The sequence below is a fragment of the Denticeps clupeoides genome, chromosome 3, assembly GCF_900700375.1.
Source record: "Denticeps clupeoides chromosome 3, fDenClu1.1, whole genome shotgun sequence".
Taxonomy (NCBI): Eukaryota; Metazoa; Chordata; class Actinopteri; order Clupeiformes; family Denticipitidae; genus Denticeps; species Denticeps clupeoides.
Window position 1 is genome coordinate 30634008 of NC_041709.1, and position 27640 is coordinate 30661647.

At 45.2% G+C, this 27640-nt stretch overlaps 1 protein-coding gene and 1 long non-coding RNA gene across 2 annotated transcripts; both read left to right on the forward strand.

The window, feature by feature from the left end:
- The first annotated feature begins 11889 nt into the window (after positions 1-11889).
- Positions 11890-22092, forward strand: LOC114786367 (uncharacterized). The gene is made up of 3 exons (XR_003749195.1): positions 11890-12195; positions 21132-21244; positions 22032-22092. It is a non-coding gene; the product is annotated as an uncharacterized LOC114786367 (long non-coding RNA).
- On the forward strand, positions 15814-18804 carry tmem264 (transmembrane protein 264). Its single transcript, XM_028973425.1, has one exon. The coding sequence runs from the start codon at positions 16906-16908 to the stop codon at positions 17878-17880; it is 975 nt and encodes a 324-aa protein (XP_028829258.1). The 5' UTR covers positions 15814-16905; the 3' UTR covers positions 17881-18804.
- Positions 22093-27640: the final 5548 nt, after the last annotated feature.

Genomic DNA, 27640 nt, shown 5'->3' on the forward strand with positions numbered 1-27640 from the left:
ATCCCCGAGGCGCTGACGCATACAACGTTGCTAGGGTGTCTCTGTAAAGCTGCCAGTAATAAGTCGTCGTGGGAGACTGCAGAAGTTGCATTCTGCAGTTTCTTGGTAAGTTAGCAGTGGCTCCGCAGACATGCGGCTTGTTCTCCAGCCCTGCTGGTGAAAAAAGTGAAAGTGAAGTGATTGTGATACACTGCAGCACAGCACACGGTGACACAACGAAATGTGTCCTCTGCTTTTAACCATCACCCTTGGTGAGCAGTGGGCAGCCATGACAGGCGCCCGGGGAGCAGTGTGTGGGGACGGTGCTTTGCTCAGTGGCACCTCAGTGGCACCTTGGCGGATTGGGATTCGAACCTTCTGATTATCAGCCTTCCGCTTTCTTGACCACTGGTGACAGCATGTAACCACATTCTCCCTACTACTACCACAGATCATGGCTCCCTCCTCCCACATGTTGCGCAAGGCCTGCCTGTAAAATGGGCTAGAGTGTCTGTCACTGGCCAGGGGTTTCAGCCTTCTGCCCACTGCTGGCGTGAGGCTACTGCTGACTGAGAACTTCATTCAGGCCCCGGTGCCAGTTGTGTACCCACGCCCATAGCCCTCGGTGCGCTTGTTTAGCCCGAGGCTGTGTGCGCGGCGGGCTGCGGGTGGATGGCAGAGTGATTTGAGTGATTTGCCGACCATATGCTCAGACCTGTGAAGCTGTAGTCCCTTCCTGCCGGGACGGAGAGGCAAGATGCGAGGAGACAGGGAGAATGAATAAAACACGGCCACTTCCAGCTAACTCGGCAGTCCTGCAGAGGGCACAGAAAGAGGCAGAGGGCGAGGGTTGCCCTCTGAAACCTCTTGACTGCATGATTCATTGATTTTTCTGTAGTGTTGTAGACATTATCAAACTCGGCTTCTTGCCTGTTTCACAACTTTGGGGGGCAGTGGTGGTCTAGCGTGAATGGAAACTGTCCCGTAATCAGTAGGTTGCCAGTTCAAATCCCAAAGCACCACTGAGGCGCCACTGAGCAAAGTACTGTCCCAAACACACTCCCCGGGCGCCTGTCATGCTCAACAATGGTGATGGTTAAAGCAGAGGACATATTGTTATGTACTTATGTATTGTTAAGGAAGTGGCCCCGTAGTCAGAAGGTTGCCGGTTCGAATCCCGATCCACCAAGGTCCCCACACACTGCTCCCCGGGCCTGTCATGACTGCCCACTGCTCACTAAGGGTGATGCTTAAATACAGAGGACACATTTTGTTGTGTCAACGTGTGCTGTGCTGCAGTGTTTCACTTTACTTTCATATTTAGAACACATGAAGTTAAACATTTTAGTTTTATATAGATGATTATATAACAGTTAACAGGTTTAAATTGGTCCTCAAGAGAACCTACATAGGTCCACATATAGGTCAATTTTTATTGTAAATTGTGTCCAACACAAGGAAGGAGAAAAGAGGGACCTGACAGGGAGTTATCATTCGCTCCAGCTGCTAGCCGTGTCCATTCTAGTGAATGCAAAGCGTTTGGAATCAATTCCTTTAGAAAACCTTCTCCGGTGGGCCTTCATGGAACGTGCAGAATGAGATGAACGAACAATTCTTTGTGTCGTGTGTGAGCCGTGTGGGCCGAAAGCCTTTAAGCACAGTGCGGTGTGCACAAAAAGAGGATTAGCATGCTAGCTCGCTAACGCAGGTTTGGCTGGGAGGCCCGGACAGGACGTGAAGAGCGTTTCTGGGCACCAGGCCTGGCATGGCAGGGTGTTGAGGGTGTTGAGGGTGTTTCGGATTGCAGGCGGCGTACCCGCTCTGGCCTTCTGGCACCGAGGTGATGATGAAGCGCACGAAAAGCTGCTCACCAAGTGCTATGAGTTGATCACGCAGTGGCAGCTCTTCAGCCAGACAGGCTCCTGGGAGGTAGCTGTGTGTTCAAGATGAATAAGGCAGAGGCCGTTTTTTAAGGGCTTTATCTGAAGTTTCACGAATCGAACTTTTTCCTCCTTCCGAGAAAATGTGCAGATTCATTCTTGAATCTTTGGAACAAAGTTATACAATTTAAATATCACATGCCTTGTATTCCTGTCGAAGAAAGGGAAAGACAAAATAACTCTGTAAATAAATAAAGGCTTTCTATGAAAAATTTAAACCATGTTCAGTGTTCACGAAATGGACTGAGAATCATACTGACTGCTTCTTAAAATGCAAACAGCTCTGGCTTCCAGTTTAGCATGCATCAACACTCCCCATACAGCAACACATTTATTTTTAATATTAATATTTTAATAATTCTGTCTGTGATATACATGATACACTGTTTATGCTCTTGGGAGGAGTTGCTTTGGAAGTTCGTTGTCTAAGTGCTCCATTGGGACAATACACAACTGCACACGCCTAATGGAGCCTAATACAGAAGGTGTTGAATTTGTGAACCTAATTTTCACAATCCGGACTGGACATGACCCAGTTTCTCATATCACAGGAGACTTTTTTTTTTTCAAGAAATCCTATGACTGTAAGTGAATGCAACCCCCACTTAAAGGGGAGAACTGGAACACTGACAGCAGATTAAATGTGTGTATTCTACAATGCACAGGCAGGGTTTTAAATTATATTAGATTTACATCTACATATTGTATCAGCAAATACCAAATATGCCAAATGGATATAAACTGTCAGGATCCGATCCAGAAGGGGCTATTCAACATCCGGGGTTTTATGTTGGTCCTGTGTTATTTCGTTTCCTGATTGTTTTCACCTGTATAAAGCTGCCCTGTTTGTGTCTGTTCACCATCGGATCATTGTTGGTGATGTTTCCCCTGTCGTGTGCTCCATGTAATAAACCCCTGTCTCGTGACATCGCACGTATGCTTCCTCCTTCCTCGCCATGTCCAGCCATCATGATATATATATGCTGACATGTGCTGGATCTGAGCTCTTGTGAGAGGAGAAAACACTATTTTTTGTTGCATAACACTAAATGAACACGGCTATGTTGTTATTGACTTGCAGCTAGTTTTTGGTCGTGATTTCATTCTCTCGCTTGCATATATAAAGTAAGTATTGAAGGGTGGCTCACAACCCCACCAAATGGCCAGAGCTGAAACGTGAGGGAACGTGTGGAATAATCCCCCTCATTACAAGTGCAGATGCTAGCGTAGTTCACGAGATGGACATTGCCACAGCGTGGGCAGCCTGTGAATTATCTGGCCATTGTGGTTCCATTGCTCCAGCTTTTTTTTGTTTGCTTGGTTGGATGCCCACCGCTGCGGACTGATAAGGCCTTGAGGCACGAGACCACCCAGTTGGCAGGCCTCAGCCTGGCATCCTGCAGTGGCACAGAGGCAGCAGGATCTGCAGCCAGACACACGCCACCCGGTCATCAGGGGCGGTAGAAACAACCAGTAGCAAGATAATCACAAAAAAACAACAAAAGCCAAAGCATAGTCTGTGTGTATGTGTCTGTGTGTGTGTGTGTGTTTGCGTGTGTGTGTGTGTGGTCTTGCTGAAGCAGCACACAATGCCGAACCCCGCTGTCCTGCAGGCCGTTGTCCATGCCAGCGGAAAAGGCTTTCTGAAGTAATGTAGTAGTCAGCACACTCGTCGCCGGTTTAAAAAGGCCGTGTGCGGTGGCTTTTCCGATGACCTGAGCACCCGTGTAATCCACCCGAGCGTGAGGAAGTGCAGTTTTCCACCGCCGACGGGCAATTACGGGACTCTCTCACAGACTCTGTGTCGCTCGCTCTTTCACGCATGGAGGCAGTCATGGCATCCGGATTTCACATGTCACCACTCCGTGGTTTTTACTCCCGAGTCCGCTTTCCGTTGCTCGTGGGGGCCTTGCTGTGGTCATTCACCCTAAAAATATATATCGCATACAGTCCTTGTTTAGACTTTTGTTTCAATGAATGCAGTTAATTATCTTTACTGTCCCATATAAATTAAAATGCGGATAATGTGCATCGTTGGTTTGGTCGCAGAAAGAGGAATGAGTGGACCCTCTACAAGATCCCGATAATTGTGATCGGTTTGATTCTGCAAATTAAGATATTAGTTTGACATTTGCTGAAAAGTATTGTTGGCGAATTTTGTCTTTTCTTCGTTTTGTTATATCGAGTTCCCAAAGTGACAAGTTCTTCTTTTAAACTGTAACAGAACTTGTTCTTTAAAATAATAGCTCTGTCACGAACGCCGGCCCACCGCCTTGACCGCCTTGACCGCCGGAGATCCGTTGCCCTTTTCGCTGATGGATTTCTGCCCGCCCAAAACCCCATATTTCGCCGGGCAGTCCCCGGCTGGGGGGGGACTGGACTGCTCCCCTTCTCGGGAAAGTTCACACTTCTGCTCAAACTCTGTTCAGGCTTTCTCCCATCACTTCAAGCACCCACGTCCAGCTGCACCCAGTCCTCCTGCCACGCCCATGCTTCCCAGGGTGTCTGCGAATGCGCCAACAGCTCTACCCATGAATGGATCCATTTGAATGGATTTAGCTGTGGTGCTAGATGCAGTATCATGGACCAACGCTTTCAAGATAACCCCCCACACATACACACACACACACACACACACACACACTGTGCATTTGACACCATTCTGGCTGATTTTGCACAATTTAAGCAACAACCAGAAAATACCAAAAAGATTAACCGTTATGAATCCTCCTTGTGCCAAGTTGCATTAATCATGAGCGCTATTATTATTATAGAATCAGTCAAGAGACATTAGTCACAAGAAAAATTACACTAGGGGTGTCCGCCGAGAAAGAAGTGTGCTCAGAAAGCAGCGGTTTCGGCGCTAATCTCTTTACGGTGACATATCGCTAAATATAGCGACTATGCAAAATCAATCTGCGAGCCGAGTGTCAACCAGCGTGGGGAGGAGAGGGGACATTTCAGAACGATGACGTTAATTCAGCATGATGCCTTCCTGGTAATGCAATCTGCAGGTGGAGTAATTTCAGCGATGAACCCTGCCTTAATGACTGCTGTAGTTTTATCAATCAATTTTTAATTGCGTGTTATTGCGTGGTTGCATGGTAAATACTTTACGCATTGATTGCTGCAGCCTGCCTGTGGAGTTATTCTGTGCACCACCCTCTTCGGGTCAGTCAGTCATTAATCTGTAGGAACTTGATGGTTGAGGTGCCCATGTGCTTTGCCCCATTGTCGTTTTGAGATGTTAAATTATTTAACTTCATTTTTCTGGCAGTGGGTGGGTGGCCTTCTGTGCCAGAACATCCTGGTATTTGGCCCCCACATTGCTTGACACAAGGTCCTCCCCTAAATACATCACACAGAGCAGAGGCCTGATGCCTGGGTTTTGGAGTTTTCTTGTACATATTGCATATTGTCCCCTTGGACTAGTGCTCAGACTGTGGTTCAGTATGCAAAATAGATAAATTACATGGGCAGCAGTGATTTTCATTGTGAAACACTGCAGCACACGGTGACACAACGAAATGTGTTCTCTGCTTTTAAATGAGCAGTGGGCAGCCATGAAACGTGCCCGGGGAGCAGTGTGTGATACCAGAAAGTGCAAGGCAATATTCGTTACCTTGCTCAGTGGCACTTTGGGGGATCGAAATTCAAACCCACCCCCTTCTGATTACAGCATCAGGTATTTAAATTTACAGCATTTATCAGATGCCCTTATCCACAGCGAATTACAGTCAGTAGTTATAGGGACAGTCCCCCTTGGAAACACTCAGGGTTAAGTGTTTTGAACCTGGGTCTTCTGGTTCATAGGTGAGTGTGTTACCCACTAGGCTACTACCACCCTACCACTACCGTCCATCATGGCTGAGTTGACTGTGATACTGTGATACTGGGCCAGAAAGCGGCCCCATAATCAGAAGGTTGCTGGTTCGAATCCCGATCCGCCAAGGTGCCACTGAGCAAAGCACCGTCCCCACACACTGCTCCCCGGGCACCTGTCATGGCTGCCAACTGCTCACTCAGGGTGATGGGTTAAATGCAGAGGACAAATTTCACTGTGTGCACCGTGTGCCGTGCTGCTGTGTATCACATGTGACAATCACTTAACTTTTTTTTTATCAATTTGGTACTTTATTACAAGATCAAAAGAAATTGAAAAAAAAAACATTATTATTTTAATGTAAAATAATTATCTATAGCTTAGCCAACACAATGTTTGAGCAAATGATGAAGGGGGCATGGAAATTTGCCCAACCAATCCACATGTTTTATGGATTTGGAGAAGGCTTATGACCGTGTCCCCAGGGGCACCCCATGGGGGCGCTCCAAAATAAAATGAAGTGATTGTCACTTACACAGCAGCACACGGTGCACACAGTGAAATTTGTCCTCTGCATTTAACCCATCACCCTGAGTGAGTAGTGGGCAGCCATGACAGGTGCCCGGGGAGCAGTGTGTGGGGACGGCGCTTTGCTCAGTAGCACCTCAGTGGCACCTTGGCGGATCGGGATTCGAACCGGCAACCTTCTGATTACAGGGCCGCTTCCTTAACGGCTAGGACACCACTGTCCCGACATTGTCAAGAACATTATGTCAAGAACTATAGAACTAATGATATAGAGGTGTCAGAACAGAAGATGCACCTTTCCTATGGGATGGCAAGACAGATGATCTTGTCTGTAACAGGAATAACGTTGTACAGGATGATAAAATAAAATCTTGAAATGTTATGCATTGATTCTCCGTTTGCTCGTTATTATACCCATACGTGGTGCATTTTTGCTTGTACCATCAGAGAAGCTTGATTGAGTAAGCTTGGAAAATACGGAAAATGGCAATATTGATGTATGCTGAGAGGCTGACATAATGTGTACTGTATGTATATATACACACACACACACACACACACACACACACACACACACACACACACATATATATATATATATATATATATATATGCACACAGTATGTCACATTCAGCCTATATGTATACATGTCTCTGGTGTTTATATCTATCAGGGTTGTCAACTTTTTCAACGCCAAATGAGGGACTCTTCCATGCAGCAGCGCATGTCTCACTGTCACAATTTAAGGTTGTCTCAGTTGTTTGCCCCCTTAACGTAATCATGATTGTGATTAAAATTCTATTAATTGTGGAGCCATAATGCACAGCACATTTTAAAACAGCTTTTACCCCAGTACTGTAAGACTTTTCAACACACAGTAACAAGATAAGCTTTTCTTTCTCTTCTCTAAGAAATAAAAACTCTTTCACCTCATCACGTTCAATGCTGTACTTCAACTTGAACTACGTTCTCTTTAAACCTTAACATGAACATTTTTGTAGGACATTGGGGGACATTTGTGAGGAATGTGAAACCTCTGAGACCTGACCGCTGAAACAGGAGATTGAATGTTCAGTGAGCATAGAATAAAAAGCTTACAGAGACTGTGTTTGGTCCATCTGGAAAGAGGATGATTTTCCCCCTCAGTCTTGCTGCAGGTGTCTGTGAGAAAACACACACACACACACACACACACACACACACACACACACACACACACACACAGGCTTTTTTCCAATAACCCCCATTTAAACCAACAGCTGCCACAATTTACGGTTTCAGCACGTATGCAAATGCATGGAAATTTTCACTTTCCTCCTGTAGCTGTTTGAAGTTGTGGTGTGTGTGTGTGTGTGTGTGTGTGTTGGGGGCACAGTTGTATCAGTCGTGCCTCATTTGTCTGAGAGAGCGATGTTGGATAATATAATAGTGACACATTTTTGGCCACGAAAGAGCCCCGTTTTGTCATGTGAGATGTTAATAGACTTTTTAACGGTGAACAATTGTGAATCCCATGGTTGTTATCCTTCTATTCCACCATGTTTACAGGCTTGGCAGGCGAATGCCCGACTCTGACAGGCCAATTAAAAACAAGCAGCAAAACTGAAATCCTGTTCTTCTTTTCTACAGGTCGGGGCAGCAAAAATGGCCTGGCAGGACCAGACGGCACGTTTGTGAGTGAGCACATGGTGGCTCAAGTCTGAGAATGCAGCGAGCGAGCGGGAGGGACTGGGGTGAAAGAATAAACGAGTCTGGAGGCGCGGGCGGAATGATGAATGTAATGCCGATCTGACCGGTGACCGGCACTGGTCACCAGAAAAGCAGAGACACGTTGGAGGGTCGTGGGGTTGGGCCCGATTGAGGTCAGACTGGAGCTTCCACATCCGACTCCAGAGGAAAACCCTGGAGTTAATTGGGCTAATGCGATGCAGCCGCATGCCATTTTAGAACATCGCCTCATGACTTTTTAATGCCGACTTGCCTAAAGTTGGCCAAACATTAAAACTTGGCAGCGTGTGGGAGGCGCGCGAGTGGGAAAACATTTGTGGGTCAGAGCGGAGACAGTGGCATTTCACGAGGAGCCTTCGCCTCCGTAATTTGCGCCCTGATTAATTAACTCTGCTCATTAACTGAAGCACGGAGGCACTACCCCACCTCCACACCCCCTCAACCTTCTGCTACATAATTACATTTAATTACACAGAAGTAATCATGAAGCGCACGGCAGGTTTGCTGACTGGCTCCTCAGGAGTCTGTCACACCACGTCTGACAGAGGATAGCGCCCCCTGTTGACGAGGTTTAATGTTCCCTTTGATCGTCAAACCAGAACCTTTGCTTCTCAGGTAATATATGCTTATTCATGACAGTGAGCAAACAAGTGAGATCAGGGCTGTGAAAACGCCTAGATTGTTGAAATTAATTTGAAATACTTTATGTGTTAACGCAGCTGCATTTTGTTTACTGTACAAATGCACTTACGCATCTTGTCAACGCCTGTTGGTGTCTGCCATGCGGGGAGAAATGGGTCTGGAATGGGTCACTTGTCAGGAATGGGTGGTTTTTAATAAAATAAACGGGACCACATGAACATGCACATGAACCGAGGATAACAGTGGTGAAACATACAGTACAGGACAAAAGTTTGGACACACCTTCTCATTCAATGTGTTTTCTTTATTTTCATGACCATTTACATTGGTAGATTCTACATTTACAGCATTTATCACTGAATGCTGAATGCTCACTGAAGGCATCAAAACATGTGGAGTTATGTACTTAACAAAAAGTGGAGACCTGGCCTCCACAGTCACCGGACCTGAACCCAGTTGAGATGGTTTGGGGTGAGCTGGACTGCAGAGTGAAGGCAAAGGGGCCAACAAGTGCTTAACACCTCTGGGAACTCCTTGGACTGTTGGAAAAGCATTTCAGGTGACAACCTCTTGAAGCTCATCGAGAGAATGCCAAGAGTGTGTAAAGCAGTAATCAGAGTAAAGAAACTAGAATATAAAACATGTTTTCACTTATTTCACCTTTTTTTTGTTAAGTACATAACTCCACATGTGTTCATTCATAGTTTTGATGCCTTCAGTGAGAATGTACCAATGTAAATGGTCATGAAAATAAAGAAAACAACTTGAATGAGAAGGTGTGTCCAAACTTTTTGCCTGTACTGTATATTAACACTAATAATTATAAAAACTGAAACAAGCAAGCTAATCAGGGGAGCACAATAAAAGAAACTTTAAACTCTGAACAGAAAGACACATGACTGGACTGTTGGGAAATGTCTGTGAATAACACATCTTAACTCTCAATTAACTGGACTGATTGGCGAGTTTGCAATTGTGAAAATTGCATAAATAGATTTGATTGAAAAGTTTTGTACTTTCTTCCACAAGCAACGGGACTCACAATTCAAAAAAGATAAAAAGATTGTTCCAAAGGATGGGTCAAGACTTCAACCAAGAGTGTGGAACATGTTGAGGCATATAATTATAGGACCGTAGTACCTGAGAGATAGGATGGACTCTGATCAGAACCATGCCACAAAGGGCAGTGAAAATGATCTAAAAATTAAACCTTTCATTTAACTCATTAAATTTATATGGGAGTCAGGGCTAGGAGGCAAGTTTGGTAAAACAACAGTTGTAACCCATTGTAACAATAAAGTTTTTTAATGTGCTTTATTGAGCAAATTCTGAAATGAAGTGCCATACTTCATTGAGGAGAGATAAATTGGCTGCAGATCCCGGTGCCCCTTCAGACTACCCACCATTAGGTAAGTAATGACTACAAATCCATCGCAGATTTAATGGCAGATTAATGCATCACTGGACGCAGATTTTATTTACTGTTGCCTATGTGCAACAACGTGAAGATAAATCCATTTTTCGTCTTTACTTTTGCCGTGTTGTCGTTGGATGATAATGCCTGGAGGCACCAATCTGACCACACACAGATGTTGTTTGCTTCCGGCTCACCGCTGACTGGATAAAACAGGTGTAGAGTAATTCAACGCTACGCAACGCACGCTGCGGCTGCAGGCGGAACCGAAACCATGTTAATTGTTGTGGTGTGCAAACTGCGCAAGGCTTGTCTGCCTGACAAACACACTAAAACCAGCCATCATCATAACTTACAAGCGTATAACTATGTAGCAGCGTTCCACTGTCAACGCATTTTCAGCCTGAAAGAAGAAGCAGATGGTGTCTGAAGTCGGAAGGTGATATTTAAAAAGCTATTTTACTCTCCACACGTGGTTTCATAGCTGCCATTCAGTTGCTGGACTACAGGCGATGAATTTAGACATGTGAGGGTGATGTGTTAATCCTCTAGGACTGGAACAGTCGCACACACACACACACACACACACACACCCTTAATCACAGAAGCTGACTCAGTATCACATTCTGCACCAAACAAGCAGCATATGGTCCGGTCTTTAACCGCACTGCTCCATAACTTAAGCAGTTACCCAGCATGCCATGCTCTCTGCTGGGAGGTTATGGGTTCCCACTGGCTGAAACTGGGCTGGCGCTTGGTGCTGTAAGCCGGTGCATCCAGAGCCAGAGAGGCACCAGGAGCCAAAGTGCCATAGGGGAGTAAGAAATAGGCCAGAGTGAAAAAGCTATATTCCAAACTGGCCACAGTGCATACTCATATGGTTATGAAAGGAAATTACAAGTTAAAAATCTATATGTACAAATTTCATATGATAAGGTATGTACATACCATACAATTATATTTTAGCACTTCATGAACTAGTAACCTTAACCTTAATCTTCAAATGTAGACTTCATGCGAAGGGCAGGTTCTTATGCCAGGACAGGCTGGTATGTACATGTTGTACATGTTCTCACTTTTAATGATGATAACAGTATTTATTTCAACTACCAAATTCATTATCATGCACATTAACATCTTTTGAATAAATCTTTTAGATTCCCCCACCTTTCATGCATATCACTTAATTGTGCAGAAAGATATTCAATAAAGTTCTCTGCATCATTTAGAGGAGGTGCTTAAAGTGTGATGACATAAGAAACAAGGTCCGCGCTCTCCCTACTTCCTCATTCTGGACAATCTCCAGACTTTCTCCTAATACATTCCTAATGCACCTTGTACAGAGGGTATGCGAACGCACATCACAAACATGGTCTCTGGTTCATCTTGGGACCACGCCCACTAACAGGACCAACATGCACATTATCAGTTTTTTAATACATGTGAAAAATGAGTGAAAATGACTTATGTCTTAATGATTAATTCTAAAATAATGTTATGAATTTGTTTCAAAATCCCCTTTTCATACATGCAGCCACTTTTCAAGCAATCATTTTTTATAACATAGAGCTGTAAGGCCGGGCTCCTCACAGTGGGGTGAAACGCTCATGTCTATCCAATGGCATGGCCGATATGACAATATGCAAAGCATACATTCCTACAGAGAGCTCCCCGCTCTCGCTCCGCTCCCGAAAATGACAGTCTGGACACGTGAAGCCCTGCACCAGAACTAAACGCCTCTCTCTAACACATTCAGAATCCACAGGCACCCAGCTAACACAGCCGTTCCGCCTCGCAGTAAACACATAAGTAGGTCACAAGTTGTTATGTCTCTTCCTGCCAGGATTGTGCTGAGAAAGCGCTACTTTGCATTACATGACTTCAGAAAACGGAACTGCTTTTTGTAGCGCTGCTGAGCCTCAGATGGGGAAAAACTTATTTTTAGGTGTCTTTCTAATTGAAGACAGTAGTTGTGGATGGAATTAAGGCGCCAGAGTCAAAGAAATGATGTTTGCTCCCCTGACACTGCTGGTTGGAGGGCTGGAGGAGAGAGGGGTTAACGTTTGACGTTCCTGACAGCACAGACCTGAGGCTGAAAATCGAGGAAGATCTTCCATATCTGTTGATCCAGAACACAGCAGTGAGTTTATAAAAATGTTGCATGGCTGTCTGTGGCTCACAGTGAATGCGCACGCATGAGGAAAGGGCTCGGAAACAAGGGCAATTGCATTTGTTACTGATCACACGCCACAGGGCAGATTTAACCATTCGCTGTGTTCCTGGGTTTGGTATTTGTCTTCCTAAAGGCCACCTGCCTAAGTACATCCTCGGCAACAGTCCATTTTTACCACATCACCACACACCGGAGCCGACGTGCTACAAAGGCTGAACACTTTTGCTTAATTTCAGATAGTATAATGAAATAATTGTTGCCACCAGACATCTGGTGAGAGAACAGAAAGGTTTTTAAAGAACACTGCTGAAGAACACCATCATGAATACAGATATAACTTACTCACATGTTACCCTGGTAACATTGGATACCCTTTGCAGCTGTACTGTAGAAATCTCCCACTACTGAAATAAAATAATATCTTAGTCATTTCAAATTCAAGTTTTATGTCACATTCGCAGTCATACATGGTGTGATATGCAGCAAAATCCTTTTGCGGCTGCTATAGACCTCAATACTGCAAATATTGCAAGTATTCAAGTTAACCAATATGCAAATATTGCAAACATGACCAAATATTACAAATTTATGTTTTTAAACATAAAATATATGTAACAGGTAGGGTGAAGGTGTGCAAATGTGTAAAGTGAAAATCTGTGCAAAGTTCTAGGGGGATAGAGAGTCCAGAAGTGATTGAAAGTGCAATTCCTACATTGAAGAAATGTTACAGCTGATTAGCTTTAGCCTGCGTCATGTGTAACATGCATGCTAGCGCTGGTATTTTGTGGAGTTTTGTTGTGTGTGTACTGCTGCCGTTAATACTTCCATCTGGAAGTGTCCCTTTTCTCCACAATAATTGCCCGGTCTATAAATAAAATTCTAGTTTCCCGTTCTTTTCCTGGTACCAAAACATTGCATGCGGAACAAAACAGTGTAACGGGAAGTGCTAGAGTAATGTTGGCATCAGTGAAGTGAAAGTGAAGTGATTGTCATTGTGATACACAGCAGCACAGCACACGGTGCACACAGTGAAATTTGTCCTCTGCATTTAACCCATCACCCTGAGTGAGCTTTGGGCAGCCATGACAGATGGCCGGGGAGCAGTGTGTGGGGACGGTGCTTTGCTCAGTGGTACCTCAGTGGCACCTTGGCGTATCGGGATTCGAACTGGCAACCTTCTGATTACAGGGCCGCTTTCTTAACCGCTAGGACACCACTGCCCCTAAATCAGCCAATCAGCCAATTGCCATGCCGTTGTCGTCTAGTACATTTACATTTACAGCATTTATCATACGCCCTTATCCAGAGTGACTTACAATCAGTAGTTACAGGGACAGTCCCCACCGGAGACACTCAGGGTTAAGTGTCTTGCTCAGGGACACAATGGTAGTAAGTGCGATTTGAACCGGGGTCTTCTGGTTCATAGGCGAGTGTGTTACCCACTAGGCTACTATCACACGTGTCTAGTATAAAGTGTCTAGTATAAATATTTCCTGAGAAGCGGAGAGTGTTTTTTTTTTTTGGTGATGAGTTGCCGGCGCCGACATCAAATCTGAGTTCAGATGTTGGAGCTAGATTTGGATGGCATTCGTTTCGTGTGATCCCTTCCACGCCGACATTACGACCACTCGGCAAGCCCAGTGAATATCGGTCTAGCTTCAGCCACCATTATAAGGAAACGGACCCTTGGAAACAGTTGCGTAGATTCTTGGCGGAAATTCTTTAGGCTAAATAAACAGCATTCCTGACGCACGTGTCTGCATTTTCAGTAACATGGAAGTAAAACTGATTACATTTGAGTAATGCAAAATGTAGGAAGTACTGCGACAAAAGATTTGACAAAAGTGCAAAATTCAAATCATTTTCGCTGATTGGCCGAATTTGCATTAATTGTTACAATCATAACATCGTGTGGAGAGACTGTCACATTGCGATCAAAGTGACTGGACGTAGAGTTTATATTGCCCCCTTGTGGTCTCCACTAGCTATGATTCCAGACAACATTGCAGGAAAGCTGACAGAATTGACTGGATATTGTTGGTTATATAAAAAAAATAGCAAAACCATTGCAGATATATGGTTCCCCTGCTTTTCAGACATAATTCCCCCGATTTAGCAATATGTTGATTTTTGTGGAGGTCTATTTGTAATCCTGTCACTGAATTAAGCAGGACGGTTATCCAGGCATCATCGTTTATTGCACATTTGACATAAAACGATTTGAGCACCATGCAGTTCACACTTGTGGTTCTCTTTTCATTATTTTAATGGAATTAGCTGCCACAATTAAAAGCAGTGCAATCAAATTATCATTCAGATGATTTTTCTGTTACTATGGTGATACACTGTTAAATTAAGGGGGGGGGGGGGTAATTACTTGATCTGTGCATTTTAAGGGGTTATTGAATTTGAACCAAAGTGGCATTTCCGTAATCTTTTCAGTCTTTTGCACACCTTCATTAAAACTTTCTATTGGTCAGCTTCTTCCTCAAATCTGGTCTGACTGTGCCAGCTCTTCTAAACAGCACAGTCTGACTCGGTGCCAGGTTCTAAATTAATTTATAGTCTGGCATTATGGCCATAATCTGCAGTATGGTGCATTATGGGGTTTGAAAATGAAAGAAAACCCGATAGGAAGAGAAAGATGAAAGTGCCAAATGTTCTGCCACCAAGTAGAGTGAGACACATATTGTCCCTTGTGTGCTGTGCGATTCAGCACAACGGCAGTGCCACACACATCTCCCCACATCTGGTCAGCGTAGGCATCCAGAATGGGCGGCAATGCGCCACAAAGCCGCCCTCCAAAAGCACTGTGTGTTTGTGCCCGGCGACCGATGCCAAGCGCCTCTACAAAGCAGCCGGGCCAAGTGATCAAACACATGTAATTATGTAAGGAGCAAGTGGTGCAGACCTGGGTCACGGCGTGTGGCGTGCCTCTAACGCCCTTCGTTAAGTATTAATGTGCGACGGTGGCCCTGCTTAATTCCGCAGGGGTCATGCATAAGTGATGAGCTTCATAATGTCCGGCAAGTGGGGGAAGCGGCCACGTGCGGGGATTCAGGCCCTCGCAGCAGCTTGGTTGCGAGGGAGAAGTTAAGAGAGGGATGTTCGGGGAAATGTGGTCTCGTTCCGTTTTCTATTCTCAGTTCTCTTAATCCCCGTTGGCTCTCCTCCGGGGTCTGCCTTTCTCTGCGGTTCCGTTATCCGTCCTTTTCACCAGCGCTGCCCTACCTCCCGAAAACAAAATCTCGGCTGCCCATGATTCACTGCTCCCCGAGGGGCTTTCATCCCGCGGCTCTGGCGCATGTTTGCCGCCCTCGCCAGGGCACCAGCCAAAAAGCTGCGCCCGGGAGCCCCGTAATCCTTCATGATTAAAAGTGGACTTCCCTCCATCTCTGGGCGGTGCGGGGTCACAGGGGTTGTCCTCTACCAGCATCGCTTTCTGTTTCATCACTCTTGCGCTCACATTGTACTTATTTCTTCTCTTTTTTTTTTTTTAACGCAAGTTCCTTTCCCCCCGGTGTTCCCTGCTCTCTCTCTCTCACTATCTATCAATCTATATCTATATATATCTATATATCTATATATATATACCGACAATGTCCATCGCCGCAGCTGTAGGTTGCTAAGCATGCCTCATCCAGATCCAACGCCCGAGCACACACCAGAGGAGGGGAGATAATGGAGGGAGGGCTCGAGAAACGAGGGAAGAACAGGAGGAGGGAGGGAACCCAGCTGAAAAGCCAGAGGCAAACTGACTCTCGCTCGCATGCTGTCGGAGATTTCTCTTCCTGCTCTCCCTTCTGTCTCTGCTTTCACCGGAGTGTGCTTGTATGGGTGGAGGGAATTATGGCGCGGTAGACGCCGCCGACCCGTTGGAGAAGTGAGGCAAGAGGGAGCTCGCTGAGGGAGATACGGAGCCGACACATCCTCCAGCAATCCAGGACAAGAACGAAGCCCTTCAAAGCCGGCCAAGCGTGATTCCTCACAGATCAAGAGGCCACCTCCTGGGGAACAGAACCAACAAAACTTCACAGAGCTCCACAAAAGTTCCTTTATTTCTTCTTTTTCACTTTGCTGCCATGGATCAGCAACAGAGATGACACCGAAGGCGTGGAGCTCCTCTTTCCCGAAGTCCCTCCGCCAGGCTGCTCCCTTGCTGGTCCCGCGGCGCGGACACTAACGCGGCGCTTTTTGTTAATTGATGGCAGGGCGCCTCTGGGGGAGCACTGCTGGGGCTGGCCAATTTGTGGGGAGCGTCTCGCGGCTAATCGCCATGATGGACTGTGCGGCACGAGGGCGCAGTAAGTACGGCGCGGGTTCCCTTCCAGCATGCCGCGCTCAGCGTCGGCGCTTACCCAGGAGCCCTTTAAATATTGAAGAGTCCGCGTTGGACTGATGCAATTGCTGTTGCGTTGCACAGAAGGGAAGCCGTGGCCTGGGTGGGTAAATAAGGCGAGCTTATGCAAAGGGATGAAAGACGGGCCTGAGACGGTGCAGAGAGTTCACATCGTTTTGTACCACCGCGCCTTTCTGCACTGGACTTGAACTTCTTCATGCAAAAATCCGGACTTTCTTCTGATACCCCTCGAAAAAGACAAACGAAACGATGAAAATGAAAAGTCATTAACTGCGCAAGGTTGTTCAGACTCTTTCCTTCTGGCCTGCTGGCTCAACATGGTTCCCCCTCCATCGGTGAACAAGCCCCACGTCTGTCTGTCCACGGCTCTGGTCATCAGCAGCATGGCCCTAATCGATGCTTACCTGGTGGAACAGAACCAGGGACCCCGCAAGGTGGGGGTCTGCATCATGGTGCTGGTTGGGGACGTGTGTTTCCTCATCGTGCTGCGCTACGTGGCAGTGTGGGTCGGCGCCGAGGTGCGGACCGCGAAGCGAGGCTATGCCATGATCCTCTGGTTCTTCTACATCTTCGTTCTGGAGATCAAAGTCTACTTCGTCTACCAGAGCTTCAAGGCCAGGAGCAGCGAAGGCGTGGAGGGCGATGCCCTGGCCCGAAAGGCCCTCACCCTGCTGCTGTCCATCTGTGTGCCTGTTCTATATATCACGCTAGCGGCCATTGACCACATGGAGTACGTCCGGCCGCTGAAGAAGCGAGAGGAGATCCGCAGCCGCCTGTTTTGGGTGGTGGTGGACCTGCTGGACGTTGTGGATGTCCAGGCCAACCTATGGGAGCCCCAAAGGAGGGGCCTACCACTCTGGGTGGAAGGTTTGACCTTCTTCTACTGCTACATCCTCCTGCTGGTGTTGCCATGCGTCTCCTTGAGCGAGATCAGCATGCAGGGGGTCAACATCGTCCCACACAAGATGATGCTCTACCCCATTCTCAGCCTCGCCACCATTAATGTGGTCACTCTGTTCATCCGCGGGGGGAACATGCTGCTTTACCTGGACTCAAGGGTGTCCAGCGTCCTGGTGGGCAAGAACGTGATCGCCATCGCGCTCAAGACCTGCAGTTTTGTGCAGTACCGCAGGCACATGCAGGAGGCGCCAACGCTCACTGTGGAACTGCAGAAGAACTCTGTGCCACACACTCCAAGTGTGACGCTACCAGTGAACATGCCCATGCCACCGCAGGTGGTGATCCAGGACCTGACCACCTTGCCGGAGGTCAGCGAGTGTGAACACACGTGACACAGGACCCCATGTGGTGAACAAGTTCGTAGGCGTGATGACTCTTCTCTAGAAACAGGAGACACACAAAAACATAGAGACTGTGAGACTGGAATTCCGACTGCCATCTTGACGGCAAGATGGAAGTCATTCAAAATGTAAAAGTGTCATAAAAATAAAAAATTTGATCATCATCAAAATTTGATCATTTTTGGTTCACACGTTACTATTTTATTTGTACACGGTCTCTCAGAAGCGAACTACTTTGTTTTTTGTAAAATTTGAAAAAAAAAAAAAAATCCAAATCCACCAATTATTTGGCATTTAACAGAATGTAATGTAGTAATTTGTCATGAAACTGGAACTTTCTGTGCACATCTCAGCAGGCCGAGTTGCCATGGTAATGAACGTTGGTTATTTACTGTGTTGTCATTGTGAAGTGCAACTGTTCCTATCATCGAGACATTATATTGCGTACAGGTTGAGTGAACAGTGGCACGGAACGTCGGCTCTCCACAGTAACAGAACGGAGCGCAGCAGGAGAAAGAGGACAGGCTGGTATTTCAGGAGGGGAGACTTGCTCCAGTGGGACAGAAATACATCTCTGCCACAGACAACCAACCCCGTGGTCTGGATGACAGGCTGGAGCTCAGGTTCCAAGGGGCACATGAGTAAAATGCCAGAAGAAGAGTCGACTCCACTGGGGATAGAAAAAAACTTGAACTTTTTTTTTTTTTAATAAAAGCGCATTAGTTATGCTGTATTGCTGTGAGTGGTCTATTGTGCTTTGGTATTGTGGGCAAAGCTGAAAGATGTTTGTGCCAGATGGTTTGCTGTGTGCTTCATTTTCTCTGGCTCTTAATTTATCGGTTGTTGGTGACTGTTTGCATACAATGGCTGTTTTTAATGAATGAATCACCATGGATTAAAATTTGAATAATTTGCAGCGGACAAAGAGAATGTGCCTGCTTTATTGTAACATAGATAGATATAGATATACATACACACAGATATAAATATGAACAAATAGTTCATATAGATTATAACTAAATTGATTTGAATGCGTACATTTTTTATTACCGATTTTGATTAACTTTAATGATTTTAAATTGAACTGAAAATATCAGTCTTAAAGGCATACATTTGATGAAGTATATTGGAGAAACTTCCACAAGTTCAGGGCCAGAACATTTCGTTAAAGTTGGTATGTACAGACATATGGTTAAAAGGAGCATTTTCATCAAAGAACATACCACTATCAACATGTTTTAATGAACCTTTGAAGCCATATATTGCCATATATGAACCACATATCTCAGTAAATTATGCTCATCCCACAATAAACAGAAAAAAAAAATCCAACATAAGCAATTTCTAATGAATCAGTTGCTATAGCTACTGTACTTTTTTGTTCCAATAATATCCCTGAGAATATTCATGCTGCTTAAAATGAGAGACCGATACAGCAATGTATCAGAGAAGGTAATAATTTAGCTCTTAACAAGTTGCCACATCTGGCCCTCCTGATGTGAACAAGCCTTCATACACCCACATACACACACAAACACAGATTTTTAAAAATATCTTAGGGCCTAGTGTCACAACTATGTAAAAGTTTATAATACTTAACTATTTACAATAATACTACATTATTACGTCACAACGCAACACAAAAATGCTGGTACTAAGATAAATGGAAAGCATTACTGTGTGTGTCTTGTTGAGGACTGCCGCCCTGCTCCTGGCTGAGTCCTCGCACTGTGCCCAGTGTCCTGGGATGGGCTCAGGCAGCTGTGACCCTGATGGATAGTGATGGGTAGTGAGTTACTGAGTGATAAGATGAGTAATTAAAGAGAAAACCAAACAGGAACCAGCACACCCCCTTTATCTGAATCAGTTGCTATAGCTACTCTACTTTTTGTTCCAATAATATCACTGAGAATATTCATGCTGCGTAAACTGAGAGACAGATACAGCAATGTACCAGGGAAGGTAATAATTAAACTTTTAACAAGATGCCACATCTGGCCCACCTGTCAGGATCCAGTCCAGAAGGGGCTACTCCGGGAGTTTTGTGACCTGTGCCTGCCTGTGTAAAGCTGTCCTGTTTGTGACTGTTCTCGCTCAGGCCGTTGTTTGGTGATGTTTCCCATTGTGTGCTCCATGTAATGAACCCCCGTCTCTTTATGTCTTGCGTATCCGTCCTCCTTCCTCGCCATGTCCAGCCATCGTGACACCTCCTGCTGTGAACAAGCCCACATACACACACGAACACACAAACACTGATTTTTATATATAAAATGTCTTTGTTAGGTCACAACTATGTAACAGTTTATTATACGTAATTATTTACTATAATATCACATTAGTAGCGTTTTTAGCACTGTCTGTATTGTTTTTCTGTTATTCTGCTTGCCTTGCACTGCCTGTGTCTCCTGTGCACTTCATGTAAGTATGTAACTCTGGCTCCAGCTTTGTGTGTGTGTGTGTGTGTGTGTGTCTTGTGGAGGACTGCTGCCCCGCCCCTGGCTGAGTCCTCGCCCTGTGCTCAGTGTCCTGGGATGGGCTCAGGCAGGAATAGGTGGTGATGGAGTGACTGAGTGATAATATGAGTAATTAAAGAGAAAACCAACCATTAACAATAAAAAACAACAAAGAAGGCCCACATTGCCCCACCCTTCCACAAGAACCAGCACACCATCTTCATCTGAAGCAAGCGTGCACCCAGCAGTGCACCCAGTAAAGTGAACAAATCCTTTTAAGTGAAAAGGCCCTGACAATCTTTCTATATCACAGGGTTGCATTAAGAGGGGTCTCCTTATTCCATTAAAAACCAACACTTACATCTGTGCCAGGAGTAGGAATTTATGAAGCACCTTATATTTCACAGAGAGAGGCACACAATCTTAAATTTAAAGCCATGTGCTTTGTTCATTTTTACATTTCTAATCTCTGTGACAATACGGAACCAGAAGTGAAAGATGTATTCCCAAAACAAGAGAAAATTGCTTCCTTGCACTAGGTAAAGAAGAAGTGATTTAGTACAGTTCTGCCTCGTTGTGTGATTTGGAGGGGAAAGTGCTTACTAAGTATCCACAGAAATATGCCTGCGGGAATTATTGCGTAACAGCAGCACTGCCAGCCCCTTCTGACACCTGTTCCAGATCAGCATGACCAGAGTACTGAATGAAGCCACGCCCCCTCATCATCTGTTTCTCCAATCCCTCTCCAATTTCCCTTCTCAAATAACTACATCCCCTTTCTCATTGTAGGTCCTTTTGCTTTTGATGTTTCATCCACACCACAGCCTCCATGGGCAGCCACACAAAACCCAGAATGAAGAAATTAAACAAAATGAAATGACCAGATTGAAGATTACAGCCAGGTATACATTTTCTACATGAGAATCAGGATCAGAATCAGAATCGGGTTTATTGGCCAAGTAAGTGAGCAAACATGGAATTTGATGGTCCCTCAAGCACAATAGTATAAAACAACAGTACTATGTAGAGTCAAATATCCTATATACAGTAAAATACAAAGAAATATATACAAGTGCATATCAAGTGCATTGAGCCAGTTGGATGACAGTGAGGGGGATGAAACTGTTCCTGTGTCATGTGATCCTAGTCTGTAGGTTTCTATATTGTCTGTTACAACTAAGGGTCACCAATACCAGTGGACACTCTTTCCAATGTCCCTAGTTTCTCTAAAAGGCCAGTATCTGACAGGGATACAGTCATAATAAGAAGAATAAGAAAATGTAACACACAGAGGAGAATGGTAAATTATGTCACACTGCTATGGTGCTCTGCAAATACTGTGGAAAACATCTTAATCCCCCAGATCTTATCCACTTAGGTGTTAATGTCTAATTCAGCCATGCTTCAACAGTTGCCATGTATCATTAGAATTCATTATTTTTGCTTAATTGGCCATCAAACCTTTGTTCAGTTTATGTTGTATGGGTTTGGTAGAAGACCATGGTGTACCTCATTTGACACAGATTGAAAGTGACAGAAACCAACCACGGGGGAATAGCAAATAACCCCTGAAAAAAAAAATCTTCTGGACGTCAAGTAAATAGAGCAGAGAAATCTGCACAAAGAGTGTGTCTCAATGGCTTTTGATGGAAATGTTGCTGATTGTCACAACCATGTTGGCATGACAAGGCAGGTGAACGGAGAGGAGGACGGAGAGGTGACGAAAAGACGAGGAAGGAAGGATGCAATCGCATGACATCACGAAACCGGGGTTTAATTGTGAAGCACAGGACAGGGGAGACATCCGATGACACTGGTGAACATGGAACATAACTTCAAAGACCTGACGGTGAACAGAAACGAACAGGGCAGCTTTCTACATTTTACACAGGTGAAAACGATCAGGGAACATTACACATGACAACAGTGAAATTCCCCTTGCGGACCGGATCATGACACTGATAAAAGTGAAGTGATTGTCATTGTGATACACAGCAGCACAGCGCACAGTGCACACAGTGAAATGTGTCCTCTGTTTTTAACCCATCACCCTTAGTGAGCAGTGGGCAGCCATGACAGGCGCCCGGGGAACAGTGTGTGGGGATGGCGCTTTGCTCAGTGGCACCTCAGAGGCACATTGGCGTATTGGGATTCAAACCGGCAACCTTCTGATTTTGGGGCCACTTCCTTAAGCGCTAGGCCACCCCTGCCCCATGGTACCACTGATGGCACCAAACACTTTCATTACAAAGCTCAGGTAAAAAAAAAATTGGGGCGTCTTGCGTGACCCACACACTGGTCCAGTTCTGGTCAGCCTGAAGAAACTTGGGTGACTGGGACTGAGTGGTTATGGTAGAGTTGAGATGGCAGATGTTCAGCCTGGACTATTCTTGAACAAACCTCACCCTATAGATGTTTCCCAGCTCCTTGATGAAATATCTTTGGCCTGTTGAGACAACCAAGGCAGTCATTTCCGATAGAGGCGCACTTATTATTATTAGTTTGCTATATATTTTTTATATGAATTTCTTTACAGAATCCATCAGCCCAGGTGCTTGCCCCCTTTTAAAGTGCTAATAGCCTCTAGAAACCTCTGCTTCACTAATTGGCTCACAAACCTGCTTTTTTCGTGCTTCTGAAAGAGGGGGGAGCATCAATCTGCCAAAAAGAGCTTTTCTTGCAACTTCATTTGAGCCACACATGGAAAACTGTAAAGTTTTATAATAACCCCATTAATGCACTTGGACACGTAACAGCCTCATGCCATTAGCTTCTTACAGTAAGGGGACCTGACTTCTGCTCACCTTTATACTTGTTGGGTGAGAGGGCAGCCAGGGTTGATTTTAAGGTCAAAGAATTTTTCCCTCGAAAGCCAATCTGAAGCTCAAGTGGGTGTTTAAACTGTTGCCAAAAAATGTTAAAATGTTAATGTTAAATGTTAAAATGTTATTGGGGTGAACACAAGGGTTCTGTCTACAGAAATCAAAAGTTTTCTGTAACCTGAAAATAGTGGGATGGCTGTTTAGTAAAGATGTCTTATATTCTCAGTGTCATAGTGGTTCTGAGTCAGATGTCTCTGTTCAGAAAAGCCAACAACGTTGTCTTCCTTGTCTCCCAACAGGGGTCACCACATCGGATCAAATGGTCTGGTTGTCCACATAAGAGATGCGGCAAACCTTTTACACCAGATGCCCGTCCTGATTTCGGTATTGGGAAAATAAATATTTTCTTTGACACATTACATGTCCATGTTCCAGGTTCCAAAGCTGTTTAAATATATAGACACACACACACAAACACAGAGTGTGAAGCTCTGTTCATAAATACCACCCACAGCCTAAAAGGGGCAGTGATGACCGATCCGCCAAGGTGCCACTGAGGTGCCACTGATCAAAGCACCGTCCCCACCCACTGCTCACCAAGGGTGATGGTTAAAAGCAGAGGACACATTTCATTGTGTCACTGTGTGCTGTGCTGCAGTGTTTCACAATAACAATCTCTTCACTTTTTTACATTTACAAATACATTTTACAACAAATAAATTTAAAGCACCTTCTGATGCATTTCAGAGCCTAAAGGAAGAAAACGGTTCTGTTTCCAAAGGCCTATTGTGGTTCTTGTTGATGCTAAACGCCCCAGGGAGAGATCATCGCTGAATTTTTACACCTCACTCCAAGACCTGACTTGACTGAAAGCAGAAGATACAGAGCACCTAACCACTGGAGACCCCAAACAGGCACTTGGTAGACATAATGTATTAAAGTCTAGTCAGGGCACAAACACTTTTTTTCTTCATTTCTCAGCATCGAGGAGCCATTCAACCTGCGTTCGGGTACAGAGCTCCGAATAGGCAATAAAGCGATAAGCAGTCTTCGCATCTGCTGAGGGAGAAAATAAAAATGAAATGTGCTCTTTTGTCCTCTCTTTGGGTTAAAGTATTCAACGGATTCAAGACCGTTCATCAAATCCTGGGGCACAGATGAGTTTAGTGTTGCCGAGGACAACAACAACAAAACTATTTCCAGGTTCCGTGACTTCTCTTTATATGTTTTATTTAGTGTTAGATGACTGCCATGTACCGCGTATTCCAAGGAGCCTGAAGGAGTCCAAAGTTTTGGTAAAGAGCAGAGCGCTGCTTTAAAAAAACGCTGATGCCAGGTACAGGGTGCAAGTCCTCTGGTGCTTGTTAAGACTTACAGAGACTAAGCTTGCCGGAAATCAAATTCTAAATTGCCGCTGTAGAACTCTGGTTTGCCTGGTGAATCTTAACACTAGATGTGGCTTTGGTTGGAGGAAGGAGATCTCACTCCAAAGCCCCAGATTTCCCATCAACTCACGGCAGAGCTGCCGGCAGGAACCCCCCCCCACCTCATTCTTACGAGTGCACTGAAGCAGACTAACAACCCAGGCTCGGTATTGGGGCCAAAACCTCAATTTCGGTTTCATCTGACTGATGTGATGTGCGTGTGTGTGTATATTTCTTAAGCTTCCTTTGGTCAGCCTCGCATAAAGCTCCCCCCATTTTCCCACGACCCTCCGCCCAAGGCAGATTCACGCTGGTATCTGAGACGCATCAGAGATTTATTACATCTGAGGGCAATTCACATGTTTCTTTATATCATCCGCCGACTTTCATCCTCTTCAGGCAGGCTATGAATATTTCTCAACCCTCTGCTGAAGCTTTTATTTGCTTTCATGACTGCGACTCCACTGGATACAGGCTGACAATAAAGTGCATTTGTTTGTTTGATGTGGAGTTTGAGTTTGTCTCCGCCAGGACCCATCGGTGGGCGCAGGAGACCATTCGATGCACTTGTTTCATGCAGTCACTGCATTAAAACTATATTTCAATGTTGGGTGAGAGTAATATTTTGCTACATGTCCATGTGCAAAAGTATGAATTCCCTGTGATGCGAGGTGACAACCACAAAAAAGTATGAATTTAGTGATGTGAGAAGAAGCTAAATGCTGCAACGTTATGTGTGGACATGGTTAATGTGAATATTAATCAGTGAAAAGATCGCCTTCCCCTCCATCACGTGGAGCAGCCCACAGGGAGACATGGTCAGGAATGTGAGATGGATGATGGGTAAAAACTGGAAAAATCTGTGTGTGTGTGCGTGTGTGTGAGATATCGATCCAAAGCAGAGGATCCCTGCAATGGATGAGCTGATGTGGGAGGCTGAGCCAATCTCCAGGCAGCATGTTAGTCCTTATCCCAGCCCCATGGGACGTGAGTCTCTGTATTGTTATGGCAGCCTGTTTCCAGGCTGTAACTGTGGGAGTGTGTGTGTGTGTGTGTGTGTGTGTGCGTGAGGGTCCATCTTTCAATCTGTCCACTTTCTCCCAACACTGAATTTCAGCAGTAGAAAGCCAAGGGCCAACCTGCTTGTTGGCCGTTGAATGTGAAATGTTCATTAAATATAATTATTTATCATAACACATCATTTGCTTAATCTTTGCCCATCTGCTCAGAACATACTATGTAATTAACTTGCTATAATAAGCTGCTATATAATTGATTTATGCTTTATTGCTTTTCTGCAATTAGGTATAGATACCATGATTAGTAGGGTCAATATACACATGAATTAGTTGAATACTATGATTTCATTAACTCTACATGACTTGCTTAAAGAATGAACCTGAAATCAAAGTGTTCACATATCAACAAACTCTTTACATTTTGATTGTTAATATATTGTTTTTCTCTTCAGGGTCTAGTGGGAGGAAGAAGATAAGCATTCACAACACAGGGAGTGTAAAAGATAGACACGTAATGCAGTTCGTATGAGAACATTCAAGAAACCGGGTGGAGGGACTAAACTTGCAGGTAGAGAAAATTGCATCTCTCAGGCACTGACTTGGGAGTGACTTGGCATTCCGACAACATCGCCTCCAGAGGGACTGAACTCCAGAATCAAAGTGCTACCGCCTCAATTAGACATAATTGGACACATCGTTATCCTGCTTCTGGCTCACTCGCTCCTTCAGAATGAGCCGTGAGTGTCGGAGTGATTCTTGGGATTTCAGCCTTTGATGACTCCCATTAGCTCTTCAAACACATTTTGGCACCGAGTGTTGGAGGGCGACGCGGTGTAGAGGGATAGTGGCGTCTTGGAGAAAACTCGGTGACAAGCGGGCAAATTGGACGCATGTGTAAATGTGCGGATGTACGACTGTGTGCAGAGAGATCATTAAGGACGCGCTTTTCCATAAACTGATTTTTGATCAGATTCACAATATGCGCCTTTACAACTTTTTTTATATTCTGAAGTCTTGACAAGCTAATTGTACCTGTTATCAGTAAATGTCATGGTCCCTGTGCCATAGCCACACCCCCATGGGGTGCCGGACGAATCCCGAAAAACCAAAACCTGGAAGTAGAAGAGACCAGGGTCAACGAGGGTAATAAAGGCTGACCACCATCTTGAATCCAATGCCCGCTCATCACTCGTAGCTTATTTCCCAGGGTTCCCTGTTTGTTTCTTCAAGCCTGTTTGCTGAACCTCTTCTCACCGGTTTTCGACCTCCTCTTTGATTGCCCTTGCCTGTACCGCCGCCTGTGTTTCTTTGTGTATGACCCCGCCTGGATTCTGACCAACCCTCCTGAATATCCGCCTTTGCCTAACCTTAAAACCACCCGCAAAGACTAACAACGCCGGCTAACATGTCATACCCACAATGCACTCACCTTCTGAAGTGCATTTCCTAGTAAAGGCGCCACTTCGCCCGCTCTCCCTCCTCACATGCTGGTGCCAGGGCATAAATGGCAAGATCTTTACCAAGAAGAAACAGGGAATTTGAATCGCTGGAATATGGAGCCCCTTGTCACTTCCGCACCGTCTCTGCCAACCCCCCAACGACACGAGTGGATGTCACTCACTGCAGACAGAGACATGGGGTTGAGGCTGGGTCCGTTACCATCAAGGGTTTCAACAATTAAAAAACTTAATTATAATGACTCTAATGAGAATAGAGGTGAAAGAGAGAGGTGGAGACGCACGGGGACGGGGTGGCGAATCGGATTCAGCAGAGAAGTGATTATTGGCAGGGGCACTGTGGACACCCTGTGGAAGGTGGGTGGAGTGAGACAAGACCATCGGTAGGGCCGTATTGGGATGTGTGTCTATGACTGTGTGCCGCAGGCTCCCTGGTGAGTCCCAGTCCTTGCCGTTACCTCTCTGCCACCTCCGGGTTATGGGTTCCTCATCAGGTTCCCTCCACAGTATCCATCGGCATGAATTGTTATCCTAACCACTGTAATGAGTGTCAAGTTCATCTTGATCTGTTTTATC

Excerpts from the sequence above, each read along its gene's own strand:
- tmem264 (XM_028973425.1), top strand. The coding sequence starts at position 16,906 with ATGGTTCCCCCTCCATCGGTGAACAAGCCCCACGTCTGTCTGTCCACG.